At 52.4% G+C, this 26,962-nt stretch overlaps 1 protein-coding gene across 1 annotated transcript in view; it reads left to right on the top strand.

Moving 5' to 3' along the window:
- BANP (BTG3 associated nuclear protein) overlaps window positions 1-26,962 on the top strand; it is a 143,188-nt gene that overhangs the window by 82,369 nt on the left and 33,857 nt on the right. The window contains exons 8-11 of the mRNA XM_064369916.1: window positions 1,745-1,912; window positions 6,993-7,129; window positions 9,153-9,215; window positions 11,739-11,777. Coding sequence (XP_064225986.1) covers window positions 1,745-1,912; window positions 6,993-7,129; window positions 9,153-9,215; window positions 11,739-11,777 — 407 coding nt within the window. The remainder of the gene's footprint in view (window positions 1-1,744; window positions 1,913-6,992; window positions 7,130-9,152; window positions 9,216-11,738; window positions 11,778-26,962) is intronic.

Below are 26,962 nucleotides of genomic sequence, written 5' to 3'. Positions count from 1 at the left end.
CCTGCAAATTGGAAACCGAAGAGCTGCTGCTGTATGCTTTTATGCGTGAGGATCCAAAAGTGCTGCTGAAACGCTTGAGATTGTTCTTCCCTCTGATCCCACAAACCCCACCCTCCTGGCCAGTTTCTTTTTGTCTGGAGCACAGACGAGTTGGTTGTCATTATACAGACAGTCAAACACGTCTCAAGTATCTACAGAGTTAGGAAGCTTGTTTCCAAAACCCGAGGGGCTTTTGATACCTAATGTAGTACTTAAAGCCAAACACTTCTTGCTCTGTGTTGATTATTTCCAACGTTTTAGTCTCAATGGAAACAGATTTTTGGGGTTTGGGCCGTAGGGTCCAAACTCGAGGCTCTTGGTAGTCGAAACAGGACACTTTTCAGCTTAATCTTTTTATTCCTACAATTTGCAATTCCATCCAAGTATTTTCCTGTAAATTCATGAAGTTGCAGAGCCAGCTTGGGAGACCACTGTGTTGGAGAGCCCTTCCCGTGATTCCCGCACTCGTCCTCGCTGCAAGGAAGGGCTCCTATGGCTTAGTGGGAGGTGGCCCGGGCGGGCAGCGGGGCCTGGGTTCGTCCTGTCTCCTGTTGCACCATGGCCTCTGGAACCTCAGTTTTCTTCTTGTTGAATACCGGGCATCTCTGGATGCTTCTCAGGGTGTGCTGAGAGCTCTCTGTAGCGCAAGTGGTAGAGAACTGGGGGTCCCAGGGCATTCTCTGCCGTGTGCACAGTGAGCCCCGGGCGAGCCTCGGCCCCACAGTGAGAGTAGCTGTGCCCGCCTGGCTTGTGGTGCAGGGACTCCAGGGATGAGGACATAGGCCCTGCCCGTGAGGGGTGTGTGCTGTAGTTGAAAAGGCACAGGAGAAAGGCGTAGAGAATGGCATAAGCAAGCCTCGGACTTGAGCAGCGATGGGAGGGTGACTTACAGGCTGTGATAATCACTGTTTACAACACCCATGGGTGCAGCCACCGTGCCAGGATGTTCTGGGTGCCTGACCTGCCCACTGTGCCAGGCCGTTCTGCGTGCCTGACCTGCATGGGTGGAAGAAGGCCCCTGTGTGTGTGAGGGAAACAGTGAACACTACATATGTGAATTCTCCACACGCTGGAAGGTGGTCAGTGGTCTGACAAAGCAAATGGGAGGAGGGTGGGAGCCCAACAGGGCTGGGAGTGGGAGGTGGAAGGAGGGTGGGAGCCCAGCAGGGCTGGGAGTGGGAGGTGGAAGGAGGGTGGGAGCCCAGGAGGCCCAGGAGGGGCGGGTGGTTGTCAAGGGTTATGGTGGAGCCAAGACTTGAAGGAAGGGAGGGCGGTGGCTGAGCAGGCCTGAGTGAGCCGAGGAGTGACGAGTTCTGCTTCGGTTGTTGAGGTCCCTGAGCTCCTCCTCTGGGCACTTGGTATGCTAGGTGCTGTGAGTTCAGGGCAGAGGGAAGTTGGAGCCTGGGAGATCTGGGAATCCTGTGAGAGCCCCAAGTGTGCACCTGGTGTGGGCGGCCCAGGTCACAGGAATGGGGAGTTAAGTACCTGGAAAGAGTGTGTCATGATCGGGAGCCCTGCCCGTAGGCCATTAAGTACCTTCTGTGCAGTGGGCCTTTCCGGATCCTTTGCAGGAAGACGGGGCCGGCCTGGCGGGCAGGGGTGCCTGGGGGAGGCCTCTGCAGCGGGCCCAGGCTCTGCAGCCAGGCATCTCCTAATGGCTGTCCCGAGCAGGCCTCACCTCTTGTCCTTGGATGTGTCCTTTCAGGTCACCTTTTCTATAAATTTGGCATCACGGAATCCGACTGGTACCGAATCAAGCAGAGCATCGACTCCAAGTGTCGCACGGCGTGGCGGCGCAAGCAGCGGGGCCAGAGCCTAGCGGTCAAGAGCTTCTCACGGAGAACGCCGAACTCATCCTCCTATTGCCCCTCAGGTAGGCCTCGTGCTGCGGGACAGGCTGCCCTCCCCTGCTGGGGGAAGCTGGTCTGGTGGCACCCTCAGGGCAGTCCAGAGTGTGGCCGGCAGCTCCAGCACTTGCCAGGAACCGAGGTGGGAGGCTGGTCCGGTGCCCCTGGGGCAGTGGAGCCGCAGCACCTTATGCCTGGCCCTGTGCGCCCTTCGGCAGACAGCCTCGGGCCTGCCCCAGGCTCCTCTGGGAGGGACACAAGGCCGGTTGGGCCTCCTGGAAGTGTTCTGGACGGGGCGAGGAGGGCTAGGCCTTTGTGTGTGGATGCTGGCTGTTGTATTCTTACGATTTGCCTGGTGACTCCAGGTGGAGTGGGTGGATTCTGAATCGTGCTTTATTTTTACTTTGAGTTCATGGCCTTAGTTGGATTTAAGCACAAGATAGTGGAAACAGTTCTCTTGCAGTTACCTCTCAGGCATCGCTGGGAGAATTTTCACAGGGGACGACAATGTGACTTGATACTGCCTTTCACCCAACACATCTCAAAATAGTGCAGTAAGTATTTGAATGCAAACTGTTCTTTGAAAAGTCCCCACAGTAGCTACATTGGCAGCGGCTCTTGGAACTTGAGCTCTGACTGGGGCTAGGGCAGGATGCGAGGGCAGCGTAGACAGGGCCAACTCTTCAATTCAGTGGAGTCTCTGTCGTCCAGAACTCTTTGTTCTGGAAGTGCTGCGAGTTACAGACTAGATCACCTGGCATTCTCCCGGGGTCTCGTTCTTTCTGAAGCTGGCTTCAGGAAGTGGCTGTTTTGGTAATTATCAGATACTCGGCCTCAGCTGCTGCCCAGGGGCTTGAGGACAGGAGGTGGCTGGCTGTGGTGGGCCACACCAGTTGTGTCCCTAAAGCAGCGCTTTATTGAGAGACGTGTTTTGAAGAAGCTTTTCTATTCTAGGCCTTTCTACTACAATTAGGAATTCTGCCTTGGGTCTTTAGAGAGGCAGCAGTCCTGGGATGTGGGTGAAGGCATTAGCTGAAACCATACCGTGTAGCATAGTAACCTGTGGCCGTGGAAGTGGGGCTGTGGGAATATTGCTCCTGACTTGAATTACGCCTTGAGTGTTCATAGCCAGGCAGCAGAGAGTGCACGTGAGAACTAGACTTATGGTATGATACCATTTTTTATTGCAAAGATACAGCTGTATGTGGAAGTCGATTAAAAATCTATGTGTGATGATTCTTACAGTGTCTTGTCTCTAAGTAGTAGGATAATTTTTGTTTTTCTCTTTCATTATAGTTTTTCATTTATTTCCAATAAGCACCGCATTAGTTTTATAGTTTTTAAAAATGCCGTTTAAAAGCCAGAGAGGACAGGCATGGTGGTTCACGCCTGTAATCCCAGCACTTTGGAAGGCCGAGGCAGGCAGATCACCTTAGGTTAGTGGTTCGAGACCAGCCTGGACAACATGGTGAAACCCTGTCTTTACTAAAAATAGAAAAATTAGCCGGACGTGGTGGTGCATGCCTGTAATCCCAGCTATTCAGGAGGCTGAGGCAGGAGAATCTCTTGAATCCAGGAGGTGGAGGTTGCAGTGAGCTGAGATTGCACCATGCACTGCAGCCTGGGTGACCCCCCCGCAAAAAAAAAAAAGGGAGAGAAGATTTCTGCCTTTGGTCAGGCATAGTAGCAGGAACCAGATTGAATTCTCTTGCCATCGAAATCAGGACAAAAATCTATGTATCAGCTGTCCTAAGACGTTAGACAGGCAGCAGCGCAGGACTGTGACCCCTGAGAGAAGGAACATGAGAGGAGGGATGCCACCGGAGCAGCAGGGGTGTCAGGCAGAGCACAGCGCAGTCACTGCCTTCAGGAGACGGATTGGAGTGGGGCGAGGCTGAGGCAGCTGCAAGTTGTGGAATCAAGTTCTTAAGAGCAGAGAGTTACACAGAAAAGAGCTCCAGCGTCTGTCCAGGGGCCTCCTTGGGTGTTTGGGGGCTTCCAAGGCAGACATGAGCTGAAGGGTCCCTAAGCTCACACCAGCCTGGGTGGTGGCTGGATTCCCAGCAGCCAGAGTGGAGAATCCGCAGTGATCAGTCACTGCAGTAGCAGGCCCTGCCTACTGGTGGAGCTCAACTGTCTCTAAAGGCAGGGCTTAAAACAGCCCTGAACCACAAGTAACAACACTTTCGAAGAAAGACAGCAAACCTAGACACCAGCAAAATAAAATTCACAGTGTCCAGTATCCAGTCACAAGTACCAAGAAGCAGGAATGTGACCTGGGATCAGAAAAACCAGTCAGTAGAAAGAGACCCTGCCTGGAATTAACCGACAGGGCATCGAAGTCCGTTAAAATTACATGCAAGGCTTTGACGGAAGAAGGAACATAGCGGGGAGAGACAAGGAACACTTAAAACAGCGCCGCCTGGAACTCCGAGACTCACAAGGCGGGGAGAGCGGCTGCCAGGCTTGCCCTCCGTGTGTTGCGGGTGCGTGCACGTCGTAAGGTTAGCGGCAGCCCAGGTTAAATGACTTCCCAGGACCTTAGTGAGCAAGAAGCTGCTGTTGTATAACCTGACAACTGCTAGATAGATTGGCCTGCGTTACTAGGATACTGAAAGATCTCCAAGGGGTAAACTTAACGAGCTGAAATTTCCCTGCTGCACGTGGAGCCTCAGAGCATTTGCACAGGAGTAGATGGTGGTGTCACAGCCTGTGAGGCTGCATGGTTTGCCGGCTGCGTGGTGTGTGGGAGCTTCCCCCGAGCCCGTGTGGTTGGAAGCTGCACTCCGGGGCACACCCATTCTTAGCTTGTATGCCCTGTGGCCCCAGTGGAGCATTTTGGAGCCGCTGGGAGGAGCTGTGTGGGGACAGACTGTCATGGTGGCAGTGGGCTGGAAGCCATTGTCTTTGGGGAAATGGTTAGAAATGGAGATTTCACAAGGTTTGATAACGGTTTGTTAGAAGCCTGGAGAAGTGATGCATCAGTGAAGAATTAGGTTGGGTTTGCGGGTCCTAGGAGGGTCAGTGAAGGAACAGCAGGTTCGGGGAGGTGGGCTTCAGCCCAGCTGGGATTTTGTTGTCTTCTTCCTGTGGTCCACAAGGCTTGCTCGAGCACTTGTGCCGGTGAGTGCTCCGTAGCTGCTCAGGTGGACAGCGAAGCGCTGTGGCGCTCGCAGCGCTGCCTGGGGGAGGGTGCTTTGGGATATGGCCCATCTCTGGAGGTGCTCAGGTGGGGTCAGGGTCTTCGTTCAACATGCAGGTGGACCACCTTCTAATAATATGGCCCATCTCTGGAGGTGCTCAGGTGGGGTCAGGGTCTTCACCTGGAGCTGAGCTACCCACGTTCGACATGCAGGTGGACCACCTTTGAATCACATGAAAGTAGGATTCTGACTTAGTGTAGCTGGGCAATTTCTAGCATGTCGCAAGTATGAACATTTTATTATGTGGCCTGGCGTGGTGGCTCACCTGTAATCCCAGCACTTTGGGAGGCTGAGGCAGGCAGATCATTTGAGGACATGAGTTTGAAACCAGCCTGGCCAACATGGTGAAACCCTGTCTTTACGAAAAATACAAAATAAATTAGCCAGGTGTGGTGGTGGGTGCCGGTAGTCCCAGCTACTCGGGAGGCTGAGGCAGGAGAATCGCTTGAACCGGGAGGTGGAGGCTGCAGTGAGCCGAGACCACACCACTTGCACTCCATCCTTGGCAACAGAGCAAAACTGTCTCCAGAGAAAAAAACAACTTTATTATGTTACCTTAAAAATTGTATTCAGTGCAATCTGTGTACTATGGCAATTTAATACCTACCGTTAGCTATTAGTGAAAAACTCATGGAAACCTTTTCTTTTCTTTTTTCTTTTCTTTCTTTTTTTTTTTTTTTTGAGATAGTCTCACTCTGTTTTCCGGAGCTGAGTGCAGTGCTGTGATCTCAGCTCACTGTAACCTCCTACTTCTGGGCTCAAGCGATTCTCCTGCCTCAGCCTCCCAAGTAACTGGGACTACAGGCATTTGCCAGCACGTCTGTGTAATTTTTGTATTTTTAATAGAGACGGGGTTTCACCATGTTGGTCAGACTGGTCTCAAATGCCTGACCTTAAGTGATTCACCCACCTCAGCCTTTCAAAGTGCTGGGATTACAGGTGAGCCACCACACCTTCTTTAATAATCAGAAAGTTCATGTTTTTCATTTTTCTCCATTCATTCATATCAGCATTCGACTTCTCTCACAGAATTTCATCTTACTACTTTTTTTGTTTGAGACAGAATCTTGCTCTGTTGCTGAGGCTGGAGTGCAGTGGTGCCATCTCAGCTCACTGCAGCCTCTGCCTCCTGGGTTCAAGTGATTGTCCTGCCTCAGCCTCCTGAGTAGCTAGGATTACAGGCGCACGCTACTGCACCCGTCTAATTTTTGTACTTTTAGTAGAGATGGGGTTTCGCCATGTTGGCCAGGCTGGTCTCGAACTCCTGACCTCTGGTGATCTGTCCACCTTGGCCTCTCAAAGTGCTAGGATTACAGGCGTGAGCCACCGTGCCCAGTCATCATAATTCTCTGCAAGAAAATTATGTGTATACGTTGAAAATTAAAAAGTTTTTCTGTGCTCTTAATATTCTAAGTGTTTAAGAAAATTATGATTGAGGTATCATTACAATGAAAATATACAGTACATCAAAGCACATTCTCGTTTTGATTAAACACAGCAAATTTGTTGGAAATGTATCTTTAAGTGCGTGGATGAGGTTTTTTCCCTATTAGTTTAATTACCCATGGACAGATACTGCCGGCCTGAAACAGCTTTTAATGTCCACTTGCAGAACTTCATTCATTTAAATAAGTTGGGACTAGAAGGGGTTTTGTCATGGCACCGTCACTCTCAGCCCATCTGCGTTCCATGTCGGAAGCCTCAGCTCCTAAGACAAAGCTTTCTTAGTGACCGCTGCAGAAGAGTGGAGGCGGTACGAGTGAAGGAGGAATGAAGCATTTCCTCTTCTCTGCTGTGGGAGTGGAGAGTGAGGGACAGACAAGGGTGCGGGGGGCACATGTGCTGCATGAAATGATGCCTAAGAAACTTCTCTTTCACCTCATTCGCACCTGTCGCCCCGCAGAGCCGATGATGAGCACCCCACCGCCCGCCAGTGAGCTCCCGCAGCCACAGCCGCAGCCGCAGGCGCTGCACTACGCCCTGGCCAACGCGCAGCAGGTGCAGATCCACCAGATCGGAGAAGACGGACAGGTGCAAGTAGTACGTACCCTCTCCACCACGTACCTCGGGCAGGGCGGGGCGGGGCGGGGCAGCCCACCGCAGGGCTATGGCGGCTTCCGCTGCGTTTCGGGAGCACAGTGATAGCTTGGGAGGAGGCATAGGGACCCCATTTAAAGGAGAGGCCATCGTGGCTGTGAGCGCTTGGATTTCACAGATGAGGGCAGCTGCCACAGTGCCTAGGGGTTGAAGTACATGGTGGGGTGCGGGCATTCGCTCAGCTCACCTTGGTCCTGGGCGATCAGCTACGAGGGCCAGGCCGTGCTCCTGCGAAGCATCATAGTAACGCTCAGTTCAGAAGCGCAGGCGTCTTGTTACTGAGGGAAAGAAAGTGATTTCCTTCTAGGATCAGTGGCAAAAGCTTGAGGCCGTTGTTCCCATGCAGCCTTTCCCTCGGGGTTTCTCAGCACACCCAGGCTGGGCGGGCATGCCCCAGCAGCAAGTCAGTGCCCTGCCTTGCCTATGCGGACTTCTCTGTTAGGGTTTTGTGGCCCAAGCTGCAGCCAGCCTGATGCACTAGAGACTGACTCCCGGGTGAAGTCCCTCTGCAAACACCTTCTGAATTTTGTGGCACAAGAGTAGGGGGTGGCAGAGAAGGAAGACTTTTCCAGAAGCTTTGCCGGGTGACCAGAAATTTTACCTGTGTCACTAGATATCGCGGATGTTTTCAGTTGCACCAGCCCCTGGGGACCTCTGAGGTCAGTGGTCACCGTGTGCCCCCGTGTCGCAGGGCTTTCTCCTGGGAACGGGGTCCTCTGCTACTGAGAGCGGGGTGTGGCTCGTCTCCTGTGGCTTCAGCACATTGTCTGCAAGGGGGAAGGCTTCCAGAAAATGCTGGGGCGTTTAGGTGGGGCATTACCCTTTCTCTTCCACGGGAGATGAGACAGTCATGAATAGTGAATTTCACAGGCTTACTCAATTCGTCTGGCGTTCACAAAGGCAGTTACTCTCATCTTGTTAGTAAGGAGCTCTTTGAAAGAGTTCCAGAATACGTAACTTTGCCATAATGCTTACATAGAACATTCTACAGGAGTTTAAGATCCATTTTGACTAAGAGTTAATTTCAGATAAGATAATGAGTATTCATTTATAGGTTTATAGGAATTGTCTGCCCAATGTATAAACGTTGGATTCTTTAATTTTTTTTGTTTTTTGGAATCACATTTGTTAGTGTTGACTCAAGCTGTTCAAATAGTCATATGAGTGTTTCTTTGATTTAAAAAACGTTGCCTGCCCTGTTCTGAGTGTAGGCACACAAACGGCTCTCCTGCTCCCGGCCACGCTCGGCCTGTGTAGCCTCCCAGCATCCCCAGAGAGCTGAGCGTATCATTTGAAAAGAGGGGTCATTCTGACTTTGCTGTTTCCCCTCTTTTCTACGTGTCATGCGCATTTTAAAATTCACTAGTTTAGTCACATTCAGAAATGTAAATACCTTTCCTTGGACCTGTTGCTCCTTTGTGAAGTACCGTAAAACACTCTGTGTGCGTCACACGGTACCCCTTATCCGTGGGCTCACTTTCCCAGGTTTTAATTGCCCACGGTCAGCCGGGATCTGAAAACATTAAATGAGAAGTTCCAGAAATAAACAATGGATAAGTTTCAAATTGTCTACTCTTCGGGTAGCAGCACGTGAAGTCTGGTTCTCCTGAGTCCTCCCTTTGTCCAGCGTGTCCAAGCTGTGCGGCATGTCTGGGCAGGAGCAGGTGTAGGATACACGGTTCAGCACTGTCCGTGGTTTCTGGCATCCACGTGGTGGGGAGAAGGGGGTGCTTCTTGAAAGCCTCGTGGATGAGGGGGACTACTGTGAACCAAAAGTGTAATTTAAAGCGGTGACTTTAAGCTTATGCTAGGCATAGACTATATTGCAGTATTCAGGAGTTAGTTATCTTTTTGAATGGCAAACAGATAATCCAGAACACACATTCCGGAAGATGTTTCTTGTTTCCTTTGCTTTTGATTTTCTTCTGATGCTTCTTGGTGTCTTTTCTTGCTGCGGATCCCACAGGGACACCTCCACATCGCCCAGGTGCCACAGGGGGAGCAGGTCCAGATCACGCAGGACAGCGAGGTGAGTCAGCCTTCGCCGTAGCACTGTCCCTGCAGGCACCGTGCCTGCATACTCCTGATCTTCATCTGTGTCACAGTGCGCTGGCAGCTGGGAATCCCGACGATGGGGGACGTGGGCCATGGCTGGGGGACTCTGCTTCGCGGGTGCACAGTGCAGGCCTGAGTCTCTGTGGTCTCACTGCCTCCTCCTCCTGTCTGCTGGTCTCTACAGCTTCTGGTCTGTCTTGGCCAAGAATCCCTAGGTCGATGTTTCTGCTCCTGGCTGGAAGTGTCCTCTGAGTACCCTTCTCTCCCTGTGTGGCCCTGCCCTTCCTGCCTGGGGAGGCCCCCAGTGTGCCTGAGATGTGGCCCGCCCCTGCACAGGTGACCTGATACACTCCCCTCATATGCCATGTGGCCACAGTGGGATTTGTGCCGATTTTATGGGATGGTGGGGAATCCCGTGAGGTGACGCTGCCAGTCCTGAGAGCTGGTGCTGGCCTTGGACAAACCTGCAGGCTCTGTGGTCGTCTCTGTTGTGTCAAGTGCGGGAGCCCTCCCCAGCCACGCGCTCAGAAGCATGGGCTCAGCTGTTGTTGGGATGTGGAACGTAAAGGCAGGACTGATGGTCTGAGCTTTCAGAAAGCCGAGGCTGGCTGGTCCCCATGCTCCGTGTTTGCGTGCCAGGGCAGGACTGTCTCCTGGGTGGCTGGTGACCGTCCTTTGACTCTGGGCTGCTTCCTACCACACAGGCAGCAGCAGACGGGGGGGCACTGAGCTGGGCCTCGTCTGTGGCCTCTGAGCAGCATACACGTGTGGTACTGAGTGACCGTTCTGCGCTCTGGGGGATGAGGAGCGTGGCTGTTTCTAGGTCGTGACAGCGGCACCCGCTTTATGTTTGGTGCACGATAGTGTGTCGTTATGAAGATGTCGGGCTTCCCCACACACACCTGCAGCAGGGACTGGGAAGCCTGGGGCTAGGTCGAGGGGACCTTGGAGATGTTAGTGGGTGTGTGAGGACTCCTGGGAGCTCATGCAGGGTGCAGGTTCTGTGGAGGAGCAGAGGAGCGAGAGGCCCGGCCTTCAGGGACTCACAGTGGGCACACAGGGTCCTGCCCAGGTACCCGTGAGCAAGGCTGTGGACCCATGCACGCCGTGGCATGAGGAGCACAAGGGACTGGGACGTGTCTGCTGGCGGTGGCTTTAATTTGGACACCAGCAGTTCCCAGTGGGTTATTCCGAGAGGGTAACACGTGCATAAGGTTCCAAGGGCGGAATGAGGATGAGGTGAAAGGGGAGGAACGAAGTTACGTGGGGGCCGTGAGCCCCTGGGAATGAACGGGCTCATCCACACAGCGGCGTGACCAGGCCACTAAGAAACATGTAGTAGGTGAATGGATGGATGGAAGGAAGCACCAGGGCAGGGGCAGGTGGGGGACAGTCCTGGGAGGCCGGAGTGTCCAGGAAGGAGCAGAACCGGGTTCTGTGTCTGTGGATGGGTCAGGGACCATCTCTGTGGGGATGCTGGGAGATGCACCTGTTAGCTCAGGGAGGTCAGCTGCAGGAGTCGGGCAGAGCCCGGAGCTGCTGCGAGGGGCGGGATCTCAGCAGCAGCTTCCAGTGCACGAGCTGCCTCTGAGGGTGGCAGGGGAAGGTTTACTTCTCAAGGCACAGACACGTGGGGGCTGGGAGGCTGGACTCGATACTCTAGAAGCCATGCTGTTCATCGGAGTGCTTAATTTCCTTATAGTCATTGGAAATGAAGGAAAATTGATAAGCAGCAAAAGAAAAAATCAACACACATGTGCTTTTTATAGTTCATGCTAAAGAATCTTTACTACTCGAATTTTAATTTTGTATTATTAGTTTTGTCCTCTCAGTTTTCAAAACTGAAGCCATCTTGTGTAGGTAATTGCCTTTCTTGTTTTTATCAGGAATTAGAATTGCCATCCTATTCATGATGGCTTTGTGGTAAGTGACAGTGTGCAGTCTCACTGCAATAAATTCATACCTTGTTCATTTAAAATTATTTTGCTGAAACAAGATATCTGAAAATAAACATTTAGCAGGGCCTAGCAGACTTAGGACAATTCCTTTTTACAACAAACGAAAATGGATTTCCAGCTGGAGAGCTCTTAGCAGCTCTGTGGTTGAGTGAGCTGGTGGGTTGTGTGTGCCCGTGTCTGGCGTGATGCCGCACAGCCAGTAAGGTGTCCCCATCGGGGGAAGCTGGGCCGCACGCACATAGGACCTCTCTGTGCTGCTTTTTGTGAATCTAAAATTCTTTCAAAATAAAAAATAAAGCAAAAATGACATTTTCGTTAGGAGTCGGGGTCGGGAAACGGGCATAGTGCTTTTGGACTTGTTTTTTCACCTTTACAATAAAAAATAATACCTAGAAATGTAAGTATTTTGTTTTGGGACTTTTTTGCTACTGCAGGTTGGATTTTTGCAGAACTGGTGTTTTTCTTGTTATCCCAGATGACCTGCAATGTGTCTTGGCGTATTTCTGCTTATGACTGTCTCCTCCTCTGATTCTTTGCAGGGCAACCTCCAGATCCACCACGTGGGGCAGGATGGTCAGGTGAGTGCCCCGGGCCCCACGCACCTGTGGGCGTTGCGCTGCTGAGGGGTGGGGCTCTCACGGGAGGGGTGGGACGGTCAGGTGAGTGCTCCAGTCCCCCTGCCACACACCTGGCCTTTTCCTCACATACGGGCGTTGTGCTGCCAGGGAGGGGGTCTCTCACGGGAGGGGTGAGGGTGTGAAGGCCCCTCAGTGTGAGCCCCTGAGCAGGACTGGCTTTTCTCACCGTGGCAAGGCACGGGCCTGGAAGGGGGAGGGCGGGGCTTGAAGGTTACATTTGCGGCTCTGTGGGTAGCTTTTGCTTTGAGGTGGAAACGTATCCCGCCCCGTGCCGATGGTTATTTTCTGCACACCCGTGCGGATGTTAGTGGTGATCGTGTCTGCGCAGATAGCTCTGTTAGCCAAAGGTGGTTTCGCTCTTGTGTATTGCCATCAAACTCTCAAACTTTGCTGCTTTCTAATCCTTGACACGCAGAGTGACCGTTCGGTGAATACCCCAGTACGAATTGTCTTTCTGAAATGATGTGCCCCTACGATGCGGGCCTGGGGAGGGCGTGGCTGTGCAGGACAGGCAGCTCGCTGGTGGTGGAGGCTGTGTTCCCAGGTCGTCGTGAGTACCCTTTCTAGTCAGAAGACGGCTGTCACTGTGGATTTCTACTGAAGAGTCTGGGTGGTCTTCCCATTTCATAAAACAAAAGCTGTGAAGTTGGCAGTGAGAACCATAAACACAGCTCCTTGCGTGGCAAGATCGTGCTCGTTTTTCAGAAGCACAGCGCACTGTCCTTCGAGAAGCCCCGTGTGCATGCTCTTTGCCACAGCCAGGCCCTGCAGATCTCTGACCCAACAGAGCCTGGGGCACCCCAGGAGCGAGGCGCCTCCCAGATGAGGGGGACAGAAGGGCACGTGCATCCCGTGGGCTTTGCCTTGACCCCTCAGAGGCACCTTGGGAGGAGGGCTGCAGACCCTCCAGAAGTGGTTCATGTCAGTTTCTCAGTTGGAAAGTTTGATCTTAAAGATCAGCCTGAGGGTCTCCTCAGGTAGTCCTGTAGCACGACTCACCTATAAATAGGAAATTGCTGCTTTGGAGAAGAGCCAAAGAAATGCACAGTTTTTTGTTCTCTCCTTTTTTGAGACAGAATCTTGCTCTGTCGCCCAGGCTGGAGTGCAGTGGTGCGATCTCAGCTCACTGCAATTTCCACCCCCCAGTTCAAGCGATTCTCCTGCCTCAGCCTCCCGAGTAGTTGGGATTGCATGTACCCATTAACCACCACGCTCGGCTAATTTTTCATATTTTTAGTAGAGACGAAGTTTCACCTTGTTGACCAGGCTGGTCTCGCACTCCTGACCTCAGATGATCTGCCTGCCTCAGCCTCCCAAAGTGCTGGGATTACAGGTGTGAGCCCCCACGCCCCCCTTGGAATGCACCGTTTTAAATCCACAGCTGTGTGTCTTCCTCGCTCTGTCGGGGTGACGAGGCTGTGGTTGGCGCAGTGGGAGTCAGTTCTCTGCACCTTTCTCCCGTGGTTCTCGTGGTCAGCTGGGACAGCAGAGGATGGGACTCCCGGTCAGTGGTCCGTCTCTTAGTTTTCTGCAACACGGTGGTTTATGGTTATACTGGTGGTGAAATTGTATCATAGTTAAAACGCTGCTGGACTTGAGTTCCTAGGAAAAGTAAGGCATGCCACCTTCCATATTTCCTGGTTCCTGTCTCTACCCCTGAACAAAATCCACTTGGAATTTTAAAGATAGACCTGGCTTTTATTCTAGATTGCTGTGGTGCTTCTGTTGATGATTGCAGACAAAACTCTCCCAACTCTGTTGTGAGGGCAGAGATTCCAGCTTTTCTCAGCAGGCGTGGAGGCCCGTCAGCGCCAGCACAGGTCGGAGTTCAGGAAGGACTCTGAGGGCTGACGCTGGAGGAACTGCTCTCTGGAATTCCTGAACGAGACTCTGTTCTGGTGTCTCTGGTTCCTCCGTCACTGCTGCTGCCCCGCACGCCTCCTCACTGGGAGCAGGGTCGTGACTGCTGCTCATTCCTGCGTCTTCAGTGGCCCCTCCAAGTCCCCACACTCTCTGAGTGGCCTCACCGCAGAATGAATAAAGCTGTTGTACTGGCTGCTCTTTATGTTAAATGAATAATAATTTATAAATCGCTTGTTTTTGTGTTTTTTTCCCCCTGTGAACTCTCCTACGTTCTTCTCACCTCCCGATTGCTATTATTGGTCATATTTGTGGGACCTTAAATCAAAGACGGCTTCAGGAGAGGCCAGTGCTGACACCTGGCGTAGCGGGCGGGATCTCATACCTGGCCGCTGCTTCTCTTGAAGGAAACTGCTGGGTGATTTAATTAAACAGCCGTGTTCATCGAAGCTGCCTTTTCTGGTAAAGCTGTGTAGCGATTCCCCTCGTTTTCTGTTTGTGGAAATTCTTTCTTTTTTTGTCATTTGGCCAGTTCTCATTCCCACCGTGCTACTCCGTGCGCATGCAGGCTTCGTCCTCCAGGCTGACCGCACATTTGGGAAACAGAAGGATGTTTCAAAAGGCCCAGAGAAGCCCGCTCGCCTCCATGTTGCCAACTAGGCTGAGAAGCCCCGAGCCATGTGCGGGGGTCACACGGCCCATTGGCTCTCCTCCCTGCCCCGCTGCCCACAGGAGTATAGTGCACGTGGGTCTAGGGCTCTCACTTCTCCAGCTGAACTTGACCTCAGAAGTGTCCTTCATGTAACGCTGCAGAAGGCTCAGCTCCCCGCCCCATCCCAGTACCCTTGGCTTGCCCTGGTTGAGCGCTGGCTTGATTGACAGGAGACCCTGTAGCCGGCGCTCACTCCAGGTGGATGGGGAAGGCAAGGAACAGCACCTCAGCTGTTCCTGGCTCGGCTGCTGTGAGTTTCTAGATCACTGACTTAGGATTAGCTTAGTATTCACTTCTAAGTCCGTAGTTTCAGCTGTCATTTAAGAATGGTTATGTGCCAGCCGACTCAGAATCTGACAGAGCAGCTAGCAGTCTCCTCAGGGCGGGTGGCCAGGAGGCCTGGCCTTCCCTCTTGTGGCCATCTGTTTTATGTCCTGGGGCTGGGGCCTTTGCCCCTAGCCCTGCACCCCACACCCTGCGTCCCGCCCCCTTTCCTTGTGCTGGGCTCACACTTGTTGGTTTTCCTCCTATTCTACTTCTGAGATGATTGCTACTCGCTCTTCTTGTGGTGAATTATTTTCTGAGTCAGTGGACAGCTTCTGTGAAGAGAGCCTTCCTTCTTTGCTCCGTGGAGGGAGGGCGTGCGCTGTGCCTGTGGATCGCCGCTGGGCAGTTGGTGGGTTTGAGGCCACGTCTGCAGCTGGCGCAGCGTCGGTTCAGGAGGGCCCTGGTGGCTGCGGAGCCCTGCTGCTGGGCTGGGAAGTGCCATCCTGCTGCATTGGTGTGACCCTGCGGCACCAGCTGCCAGGGACCATCTTTGTGAGTTGTGTTTTCTTTGAATTAAATATTGAGAGATTGTAGTCACACCTCACAGTTGCCATTTGCTGTCCGAGTGGAAAATAGGAAGCCCTGCATGGTTTGTGGCCATGTGGCCAGTGTCATGTCCACAGCGGCCTTGCTCTTCTTCCCTACCATGAGATGGACTGCCCCATACGCTCTTTCTGCCGTGACGTCTCTGTCCGCTCTGATACTGAAGGTGCGGGAAGGTTGCCTCGGTCTCCTTTCCCCGTCACCCCCGGCACCTGCATCCTCTGGCTTCTTTGCCGACAGTCGTGGTGTGCGCTTATACCTGGTGCTGGGTCGCAGGCAGGGTGGGACTCACAGCTGTTCGGTGACTCTGGGAGGGCTCCCCTGGCTGAGGCTGTCTGCTGACAGGTGCGCTGCAGGTGAGCGTGACCTTGCCCTAAGGAAGGCTGACTAGGGTCCATTTCAGGCACTGTTGGGTACGCTGGGAGTGCACAGAGCCTGAGAGACACAGTAGGAGGGGTCTGGAGAGCCACCTGCACTAAGGCCTCAGGACAGCGATGGTGCAGCCACGGGGTGGGTGACTGCTGCCTGTGTGAGGCCAGAGGCCATGGGCACCTGAGTCCAGTGAGGTCGGATGGAGCCCCTGGTGCTTAGTCTCCCGGGACCAGTGCTGGGGGCAGCAGTAGCAGACGGTGCATCCCAAATGTGGGCAAGAGGATTGGAAAGATCCGCAGAGAGGTTCAAGGGCTGGTGCGGGTGCGCACGCGGGGGACGCACGGGCTTCATGGTGCCCGCTTCCTCTTCCCCGAGCCGTGCCCTCCGGTGCTGTGTAGCCTCCCATCCGGGAGTGCTTACCTGCTCCCTGCTGCTGGCCCCTGTGGCCTCTGCTCTGCCAGCTGCCTGGCCGTGCCGCCGGTCCACTCGGATGCCTCGTCTTGATCGTTCACTTTCATCTCTAGGTACTTACGCTGTCATGACCCAGTGCTCCAGCGTCGCTGGCTGCAGGAAGGAAAAGGAGGTGAAGGGATTCCTTAGAACATGGACATTTAAATTGCAGCTGAATCTTTAAAAAAAATTGTTTTGTGCTGTAATCCCAGCACTTTGGGGAGGCCGAGGTGGGAGGATTGCTTGACCCAAGGAGTTTGATACCAGCCTAGGCAACATAGCAAGAACCTGTCTCTACAAAAAATAATAAAAAACCAAAAAATTAGCCAGGTCTGGTGGCGTGCGCCTGTAGTCCCAGCCACTCATGAGGCTGAGGCAGGGGGATAGCTGGAGCCCAGGAGGCCCGGGCTGCAGTGAGCCGTGATGGTGCCACTGCCTTCCAGCCTGGGCAACAGAGCAAGACCCTGTCTCAAAATACACAAAGTGTGCAATGCAATGTTTTTTCTAAAAACTAAAACGTTTAAAAAATTGTTTTCAAACACTTTGGCTGGTTTCTGAGGTGGTGTATTATCTTACCTCCTGAATAAAAAGTTTACATAAGAACGAGTGTTCAGGCTGCTTCGGGAGGGGCCTCGGCGTGTTGTGAAGAGTCTGTCTCGGGCTTTGTAGAGCAGAGCCCACTGTGTGCACCTCCCACCCTGTACCACGTCGCCATGGTGCTTCATCCCGCACCTAATCTGCTGCCTTCGGGAGAAGCCATACAGTCTGTGCTGTTGGAGTTGAAATTGAAACGCAGTGGTTCTGGTCACGGCTTCTGGCATGGGTAGCTCCTCGGGGTGAGCTGCGTGGACCTGAGCCTGGGCCTTTGGCTTTTGGGATGCGTTTGTGGCTGTGTTCTGGATGCTTCTTCGTTGACACTGGAGTTCTGGAAAAACGGCTCCTTCGTAAGCTGATGAAAACTGTGCCGATTTCTTTTGTTCCCACCTCATCGAAGGCGCGAGGCGTTTGGCAGCATTTTCCTGTACTGGGCAACCCCCTTAGTGCTGCTCGGTGAGTATTTGAAATTAATCATTTGCCGTCCTGGGAGGGAAGATCAAATGAGGATATCACACAGAAATTCGGAATGGTTTAGGTAGAGGTGCTGTTGCCCATGTGGTGAACTTAAGGGGTTACAGAATCTGTTGGAACAGAGGACAGGCCTTGTGTAGTAAATCAGACCAGGGCCAGGGCGTCTGGAATTCCATGGAAGGACTGGAGCTGGGCGAGGCCGTGCGCTGTGCCGGCGATTCACAGGAGGAGAGCACGTTCGGGCAGACTGCGGCAGGGGCGTAAAAGAACTTCTCGTTCAAGGAATTTCAGTTTTCAGCTGGTGTTAATGATAATAGCATCTTTAATTTGGTGCAGATTTTCAGAAGAATTCTGAAAAGCAAAGCCCTTAAAAATTAAAAGTCATGAGGATTGAAATTTGCCGTGAGGTGGATGACTTTATTTTTGAGTGCATTTCAAATGAAAATTGATGGCTTTTTTAATAAGGTCATGGGAACTTTTGCGAAAGGTGGATAGACCAGTTGGTCACTTTAGGGGCTGGCAGGGAGGGGAGCCACCTGCTCTCTGTCATTCCTGCATCTTGGTGCAGTTGCTTTGCTGCCATGGGGACCCAGCGCCGTGTGACCTGGGCAGGCTCCCTGTGAAGGCCGACTCGTGGTCTGCAGCCGATGCCGCACGCTCCTGCAGTGATGAGTGTACCCAGCCTGTGTGGCTGGACCCCACCAGCATCTGCACAAGCCACAGCGGGAAGGCAGCTTGCCACTGTGGTTCCAGAGCCCTCCTCCCTCGCTCACGCGTGTGCGCTCACACGCTCAGAACAGGTCCGTAGAATGGGAGTATTGCGTGCTGATTGCACTAATATTTTTCATCCGTTTTCTGTTCTGCTTTTCTGTTTCTCTTCCTTTCATCTCTTTGAAGACTGGCTGTGACACATTGCATTGATTTTGCAATCCACACTTTGAAAAAGACTGGAATAGATGATTGCTAATGTCTCTTTTTAAATTTTTTTGAGATGGAGTTTCATTCTTGTTGCCCAGGCTAGAGTGCAATGGCATGATCTCAGCTCACCGCAACCTCCACTTCCTGGGTTCAAGCGAGCTAATGTCTCTTTTTTAAGAGCTTGTAGGTCTAAGTTGTAATGAGTAGCTGGGACTATAGGTGTGTGTCATTGCACCCGTGTAATTAGGTAATTTTTAAAAAAAACACTTACAACTCTATACAGTTTATACTGCATATATTCATATTCTTCCCTTATATTTTGATAAATCAAAAGATAGTTGTTTTTGAATTATATTAGAAAGCTGTTTAAAAGGTGACATTCAAGTTTAAGAAAAATGATTATAAACTTGCTATTTAAAAATTAACTTTTAACATACTTCTCAGGGTTTTTAATCTAGATCAGGAAAATTAGGATTATCCATGCCACCTCAGCATTAGAATGAAATTAGGATTATCCATGTCACTCCCGCATTAGAATGAAGTTAGGATTATCCATGTCACTTCAGCATTAGAATGAAGATTCCCTGAGAACTCGAGTCAGATTTTTGGTGTGTGTGGCTGCCCTTCTGTTGGTCAGTCCCGTGGTGAGCGTGGGCCGGAAGGTGGCTGGAGGTTTGCCGTGGTTGTCCACGTCCCTGCACACTGTCTGCAAGACTCTGACAGGGTTGTCTCTGGATGCATTTGAGTGTTTCTTATAGGGGAGGCCAGGGCAAAGGAAGGCTTTCATTGCAGCTGGGCTGTGCCACGGGGGTCTCAGTGGGAGCAGCCCTTGAGGGCCACAGACTGACCTCTTCCAGCAACAGGAAGGACCTTTCTTCCCTCTGCAGCACCTGTTGGTCATAACGTGCCTGACTCGCTGTTCCTGCCGGCAGAGAAGCGCTCCCCTCACCGCCCAGAGCGCTCCTGTGCTGGGCGCTCACACCAGCGGGAGGTGAGGGATGCTGTGAGTAGAGTGCAGAGTTGGAGGGGTGGTGCTGAGTCTGGGTTTTGGGGCGTGAGGGAGGCTCAGCTCCTCAGTAGGATGTGTTCTTCCAGGCCCTTGGCCCTTCACTCACCCAAAAATGAGGGAGAGGACTCTGTCGGGCATGGTGAGCTCTTTTTAAGTAACTGTCCGACCCCAAAGAGTTTGCAGAAAGTGATTTATTTAGGCAGAGAGAGAGGAAAAAGGAGAAAGAAAAGCAGCTCCCACCATGTTGTGGAAGGGGATCCAGAGATGGAGTCTGCCCAGATGTGGGAGAAAAGGACTTTTAACCTGAGAGATGTTCCTGCCCCATTCAAGTTTTCGGTCCTATGAAAGGAGTTCCTTTAAACTTTCACTGGAGTGATTGACCTTTGATTTCTGGGCAGTCTATCTTCACGAGCAGCACGAAAGTTAAAGACTTTTTTTTTTTTTTTAAAACGGAGTTTCACTCTTGTTACCCAGGCTGGAGTGCAATGGCGCGATCTCGGCTCACTGCAACCTCCGCCTCCTGGGTTCAGGCAATTCTCCTGCCTCAGCCTCCTGAGTAGCTGGGATTACAGGCACACGCCACCATGCCCAGCTAATTTTTTGTATTTTTAGTAGAGACGGGGTTTCATCATGTTGACCAGGATGGTCTCGATCTCTTGACCTTGTGATCCACCCACCTCGGCCTCCCAAAGTGCTGGGTTAAAGACTTTTAAGCTCCAGGATGGAGACGGGGGTGGAAGTATGGCACTAGGAAGTTCTTGCCTTTGAAACTACGCCCCCTTGTGGACCCGGAAAGAGAATACATGCCCTCAGTGCCACCTGGCCACAGTACCTTTCTTCTCCCTGGAGCCGCTTCCTAAAATACTCTTCTTGGCCACAGATGAGTGCCCGGCTGTGGGTGGCAGATCTTTTGAGAGAGAGCTGGATGGGAGGTGGGGTGGGAGAGTCACCATGGGTCCCAGTCTTGGGGCTGCCACTCCCTCAGTGTCTGTCATCTTGGGGATGCAGCATTTCTTCTTCTTCTTCTTCTTCTTCTTTTTTTTGAGATGGAGTCTCCCTCTGTTGCCTGGGCTGGAGTGTAGTGCTGTGGTCTTGGCTCACTGAGGCCTCCACCTCCTGGGTTCAAGCGATTCTCCTGTCTCAGCCTCCCAAGTAACTGGGACTACAGGCACACACCACCATGCCTAGCTCATTTTTGTGTTTTTGGTACAGATGGGGTTTCACCATGTTGGCCAGGATGGTCTCGATCTCCTGACCTCATGATCCGCTTGCCTTGGCCTCCCAAAGTGCTGGGATTACAGGCGTGAGCCTTGCCGCATCACTTCTTGGTGCTTCCGTGCCCTCTTCATGGCAGAGGGGTGGCAGCAGCAACCACTCAGGAAGTTGGTGGACTTTGCTGGGCACGCATGGCCTGCCTGGCACTTACCAGGCTCTGGGCTACCCTTGGCTGGTGTCGTCCACACTCCAGCACTCAGGGAGGGGCGGTGCAAATCCTCACAAACTGGCCACACAGGCACTGGCACTCAAGTGGGGAGTGGGCGGGCTGTGGTCTGGAGACAGGCTTTCCCGGTACACGTAGGAGGAGCAGCAGCTGCTCATTGAGTGATGGTACCGGACTGCCGCTCTGAGAGCCTCCTGACGCGAAGCAGGGCCTTTCCCTTCCATCTTCTGCGTGTGTGAATGTGTGTGTGTGTGTGATTTTAGAGATACTTTAAAACTGTATGCTTAAAGTGTTAGTTACTTAACTGGGAAGTATTCCCTTGTTAAGATGTTCACCAGGACTGAACCTCATCTCTGTAAAGCAATCTAGATTATAAAGTTCATTCTGAAATGTGAATTAAATGATTTTTTAAATTCTGGATGTAACGTTAACGTGTTTTAGTGGTCTTAGGAAGCTGTGAGTTCGTGCGTTCCTGGGTGGGTGGTGGCGTAGTTTGTGTTCTTTTTTTACCAATTTTTTTTGAGACTGAGTCTCGCTCTGTTGCCCAGGCTGGAATGCAGTGGTGTGATCTCGGCTTACTGCAACCTCTGCCTCCTGGACTCAAGTGATTCTCCTGCCTCAACCTCCTGAGAAGCTGGGATTACAGGCATCCACCGCCACAACTGGCTAATTTTTGTATTTTTAGTTTTGTTTGTGTTCTTTAAAATCCATGTGACGTGAACATGTTTTGGTGATCTTAAGGAGCCGTGAGCTCGCGCGGTCCTGGGCGGGAGGTGGCCTTGTTTCTGTTGTTTAAAATCCCAAGCCAGAGCTCCCGGGGCTGCCAGGAGTTTGGGCTTGATGAGTGTCACATGATGTAGGACACCAGGGTGGGGAAGGGCCAAGAATGCTTGTCCCACTTCCTTGGAGAAAACTGCCAATTTCTCACCACATCTGTGTCAGGCAGTGTCAGAGTCTCAGTCAAGGCAGCGTTTTCCTGCACTGTAGTTAAAGGGCCGTACTTCCTCCCCTGAACCAGGAAGCTGAGTTTGGCCGCACGTAAATAGAGTGCGGTCCTCAGACATGGTCAGTTGGTCGGAAAGGCCAGGGCATGAGGTTCAGTTGGGGCCAACTTCAGTGACACGTTTTCTCAGCCTTCTCCTTGAAACACAGAAAATGCCTGTAGAATGATGTGGGCATTTTAACCTCAGCAAGACATGTTTTAAAAAGCTTAAGTTAGAAATACAGGATAAAAATTCAGCCCTATGTCTGTGTATTAATTAAGAATTATGCAGTTAAAAAGTGTATTTTGGGGCTGGGTGCAGTCTGTAATCCCAGCACTTTGGGAGGCTGAGATGGGAGGATTGCTTGAGGCCAGGGGTTTGAGATTAGCCTGGACAACATAGCAAGACCCCATTTCTAAAATAAAAAAAAAATGTTTTAAACTGTGCTTGATGGTGTGCACTTGTAGTTCCATCTACTGGGGAGGCTGAAGCAGGAGGATCACTTGTGCCCAAGCGTTCGGGACTGCGGTGAGCTGTGATGCACCACTGCACTCCAGCCTGGGCGACAGGGCAAGACACTGTCTCTTAAAATGTGTTTGTGTGTAAATCTGTGTGTCTGTGTTTGGGGAGCAAGCCTTAAATTCCAGTAAATCCCGTCTGTGTTTATATAATGTGGTCTCTGTCCTTGCCCTGGGGCTTTGCTTCTAGTGAGGGCCACTCATCCTAGACTTGAGACACCCAACCCTGCATTCCCCATCGGGAGTCTGGTTACCTGCAGGACAGTGCCAGCCCAATGATGCCCGTGCTCCTCCCAGCACTGGTTGGCTTCGGAGGAAGGTGAGGATGTGCTGGCCGCTGGATTCCAGCACAAAGATGGTATTCTTAAAGATGGGAGGAAACGTTTGTTTCTACAGTACTTTTTTTCTCTGTTAGCAAGGGCTGTGGGAAGGTGCAGGCCCGTGGAGTGGACAGACGGAGGTCTGTGCTTCCTGCTCACATGGTGTGGAGAGCGGCGCCCAGGGCTGTGACTGTCCGGTGTGCAGTGTGTCACTTGGGGGTTAAGTGCTCCCCCGGGAAGGTGGGATACCTGGACCAGAGGATCTCTGAACCCCCTTCCAACTTGAAGATTTGAATTTGAACTTCAGAAGTGGGGGCTGCCATAAACATTTCCTACAAAGTACAGCCCAGCAGTATCGTACATGTGGGCTCACGCGCCCCGTACACCTGGGAGGTGAGCTACGGGAAGGAGTTTGATGGCCGGATACTCAGACCCTGCAGGGAGCCAGTAGAGCTTTCCCAGGTGAGGAGGGGTGGGGCACACAGGCTCTAGGGTGCTCACGACTTGGCTGTGCGAGTCAGAGGCGGTGGGGGGCGCAGCAAGGAGGGTGCCCAAGGAGCTGGCTTCCTGCATCCCGCCCAGGGCGCATCCGTCAGACTTGGTCAAACGGCACCTGGTGCGTGTCTGTTCTTTGAACCCTCACACCGGGTGTGTGAGCTGCGATGGCTGTAGGTGTCATCCTCATTGCTCAGATCCAGGCTCTTCCTGACAATGCGCAGGAGAGCAGTCGTCCAGGATGTGGCCCCCCGAAGTCGGATGTTATTAGTGGGAACGGCCTGAGTCTTCTTGTTGCTCAGAACAGCCGCCCTCCCCAAGGGCGCGGAGCACTCCTGCAGGCGGCGCTCAGGTCCTCAGAGGGTTGGAGACGCCAGTGATGCAGACACGTAGTAGAACTCCGGCCTGTGTTTGGTGTACTTGGCAGTAGTGCGCCCAAGTGTTGAATTCGGCTGTGCTTGCTTTTTACGCTGCTATGACCATGTACTGTTGTTAAAAAAATGTGAAGATTCTATCTAAATTTGACCCTGATTAGCAGGGTCTCCAGGAGCCTGGCAGAAGCAAACACTGGGACTTAGGGGAGTGCCCCCTGGGGAAGGCAGGAAAGCCCATGGTGATGGGACACGCAGGCCTGCCTGAAGACCACCAAGGCCCGCTGGGTCCTCTCACTCCTGTGTGGCTTCTGCAGCTGGCCGAGACTTTCTCATAACAGATTTTCAATTTGGACGGCAAAGTAGGAGCAGAAATTTCAGAATGTCATATAGGGGATATTCAGTTAACAGAGTTCAAATAGCAAGAGGTACATTTTCTGTGGTTCTGATTCATTTAGGAGATTGCAGCACAATTTTAGAATTAAATAAAGCGCAGATGGTATACGCACGGGAGGTTGGATTCCGGTTACCGAGGAAAGGAGGGGCCGAAAGAAAGGACGCTGATCCTAACAGGGTTCTCGGTGTTGAGTCGGCATCACAACAGATTCTGACCTCAGAGTTTAAGGTGCTGAAGTTAGTGTCTCTGTAAGGTGCGGGGCTGCGGGGGTGCGGGGGGTGCGGGCGTGCCGGGGTGCGGGGGGTGCGGGCGTGCCGGGGTGCGGGGGTGCGGGGGTGCGGGGTGTTGGAGACCGCACGGCGCACTGGACTCGTGTCGGGAAAGCTGCGCACCGCGTGTTTCCTCTGCTCTCAGGCTGTGACCGTCAACACACAGAAAGACTGCTGGGACCACAGCAAGCTGTGGACCCTCGTCGGGTATCCTCTAATTCAGTTCCACGGGTTGAGGGCTCAGTCCCCAGGACTGCCCCCCGACAACACAGTTGTGAGTTCGGGCCTCAGAACTCCTGGCCGACCGGATTCAGGTTGGGCTTCCCGTGACCGGTCTTTGGGTTTGATTGATTTGCTGGAGTGACTTGCAGAGCTCAGGGAAGCACTTCTGTTTATTGTATTTATCGCATACTACACGGGCTTTAGATGTAGAGACACGTAGGACGAGGTACAAGGGAAGGGGCACAGAGCTTGCAAGCCCTCCCTGGGCACCACCATCCAGAAACCTCCTAGTGTTCAGCTGCCTGGAAGCTCACGGAACCCTGTCCTCTTCGGTTTTGACGGCAACCTCATGATACCAGCATTCCTTCCCCAGGGCCTAGGACGGGACCCTTCATGGGAGGGTCTTAGGACCCACAGTCAGCGAGCGAGGATCATCGCAGTGAAAGGAGGGTGAGAGAAGGTGAGAGCCCACCCCTGAGGCCCACACTAACCAGCAGGAACCGGGGACAAAACCAGTATCTGTCATCACCACAGCTCTCAAGAGTTTTTCAGGTGGAGCCATGGGGGAGATGGCTGGGCTCAGGTGCTCCGGGAACCGAGTGCCGGGGCCACACGCTCAGTGACATGAAGCCCCAGCCACATGGCGTCAGATAAACAGCAGACATCTCTAACACGTTTCCTCCTCCCTCTTATTTCTTTAAACATAATGGTGTTCTTGGGGATGTAGATTGCATACAGCATAGGAAATGCGTTGATCTGATTGCAGTGTAATATGATACTCTTCCAATTAAGAATCCTCTTCAGGAAGGAGCTGGTGTGTGGATGTGGCCGGCTGGTGAGCGTTTTATTCACATTCATAGGGAAGGGAATCCTCGTTCTCTGGGCGTATTCCTGACGTGCCAGTGAAGATTAACTGGGCAAATGCAGCTAAACACAGCCAAGATTCTATCTATCTATCTATTGATCGGTCGATGGATGGATCAATGGATGGATGAGACAGTCTCGCCCTGTTGCCCAGGCTGGAGTGCAGTGGTGTGATCTCGGCTCACTGCAGCCTCTGCCTCCTGGGCTCAAGCAGTCCTCCCACCTCAGCCTCCCCAGTGGCTGGGACCACAGGCTCGTGCTGCCACACCAAGCTGATTTTTGTATTTTTTTGTAGAGACAGGATTTTGCCACGTTGTCCAGGCTAGTCTTGAACTCCTGGGCTTAAGGGATTCACCTGCCTCCACCTCCCAAAGTGCTGGGGTTACAGGCACGAGCCATCACAGCTGGCCTAACAAGATGCTTTTTAAACCAATAGATGTGCCTCCGGAAGACACACCTTTGTTAGTGGTTGCGCTGAGCATTTTGAATTGCCAGCATACTGAGTGGTGTTGCAGCCCGCAGGATCTCGTTCCAGACCTGGCAGAATTAGGACCAGGCACCAGTGAGGCGTGACTGTGTGAGAGCATCCACACTCAGAAACCCATCATTTGGATAAGTGTGTGGGGGGTGTATTTGCCGTGGATACAGAGTCTCACTCTGTTGTCCAGGCAGGAGTGCAGTGGCATAGTCATAGCTCACTGCAGTGTCTGCCTCCGGGTTCAAGAGATCCTCCCACCTCAGCCTCTCAAGTAGCTGGGACTACATGTGTGTGCCACCATGTCCTGCTGATTTTTTTAATTTTTATTTTTATCGAGATGGGGTTTTGCCCTGTTGCACAGGCTGGTCGTGAACTCCTGAGCTCAAGCAATCTGCCTGCCTCAGCCTCCCAAAGTCCTGGGATTATGGGTGTGAGCTGCCACGTCCAACCTGCTGTTTTTAAACTGCTTGCTAGTGGGCTGCAGACATCCTAGAGCTCTACAGAATGCTAAAGACGAGAGCGCCGTCCTGCACAACCAGCTGAGCAGTCACTTCTGCTCCCGTGATCTGCCGCCACAGCCAGGCTGTTGACCGCAGCACCCCGGTCCCTCCCCGCACAGTGTGGGGCCTCACAGCATGACAGTGAGGCTCCAAGACGGGGGCCCCCAGTGGTTTAGGGCAGAGGCTACAGACCCCTCGAACCTCTGTGAAAACTGTGCTTCCCTTGAGGGATGGGGCCAAATGTCCATGCCACAGTCTTGAATTTGAAAAGATTGAAGTGTGGGGTGTCTGCAAGGTGTGGGGTGTGGCGCCTTTCAGGACCTGTTGTTGCCCTGCGTGTGTAGACTCAGAGCCCTTTAAGGGCAGGACCTGTGCCCAGCGTGCAGTGGGCATGTAGGAAGCATGGGCTGTGCGGGAGCCCATTCCGCCTTGGGGCTTGGCCTGGGTGCCCTGCGTGCAGTAGGCGTGCAGGAAGTGTGGCGATTCCCAGGCAGGCATTGCTGCAGTGCGGAGCGCAGCATATATGCTGATGTGGGCAGCCACGCCTCCCTCTCCCAGGGACACCTCTCCCTGCCACAGCTGCAGGCTGTGGGGCTGCTCTGTCACCTCCAGTGTTGTGATCTCAGGAAGACAGCAGCCCACCCACCTGGCGTGAAACGCCACAGAGAGAAATTCAGGATTCCTCTTGATTTATTAATTGTGTGCTTTGTTGGGGGCAGCTTGGCCGATGATGAGTACACTTTGGTAATTATGCATCATTAAATAACAACGGAGCTGTGAAAATAGACTTAGAGCTTTCTTTCCAATATTTAAAAATCTGGATTTAAAAAATCCAGATTTATACAGTTTCTGAGGTATCGTTTGCATTCCATTTATCTCATTTCTTTGAGGAGTTTAAGAAAATAAAGCAAAGACTTAAACATTTAGTCTCATGACTCAGAAATAATACTCCAAATCAGTATGTTTCTGGAATTGGTAGCTGCCTCTAGCTGACCTCAGATACCTCCT

Source organism: Aotus nancymaae, unplaced genomic scaffold, assembly GCF_030222135.1.
Source record: "Aotus nancymaae isolate 86718 unplaced genomic scaffold, 86718_ANA_hifiasm-v0.15.2.pri h1tg000095l, whole genome shotgun sequence".
In the NCBI taxonomy this organism is placed as follows: Eukaryota; Metazoa; Chordata; class Mammalia; order Primates; family Aotidae; genus Aotus; species Aotus nancymaae.
The sequence above is the reverse complement of the archived record's forward strand: the minus strand, read 5'-3'. Positions and strand labels throughout refer to the sequence as shown.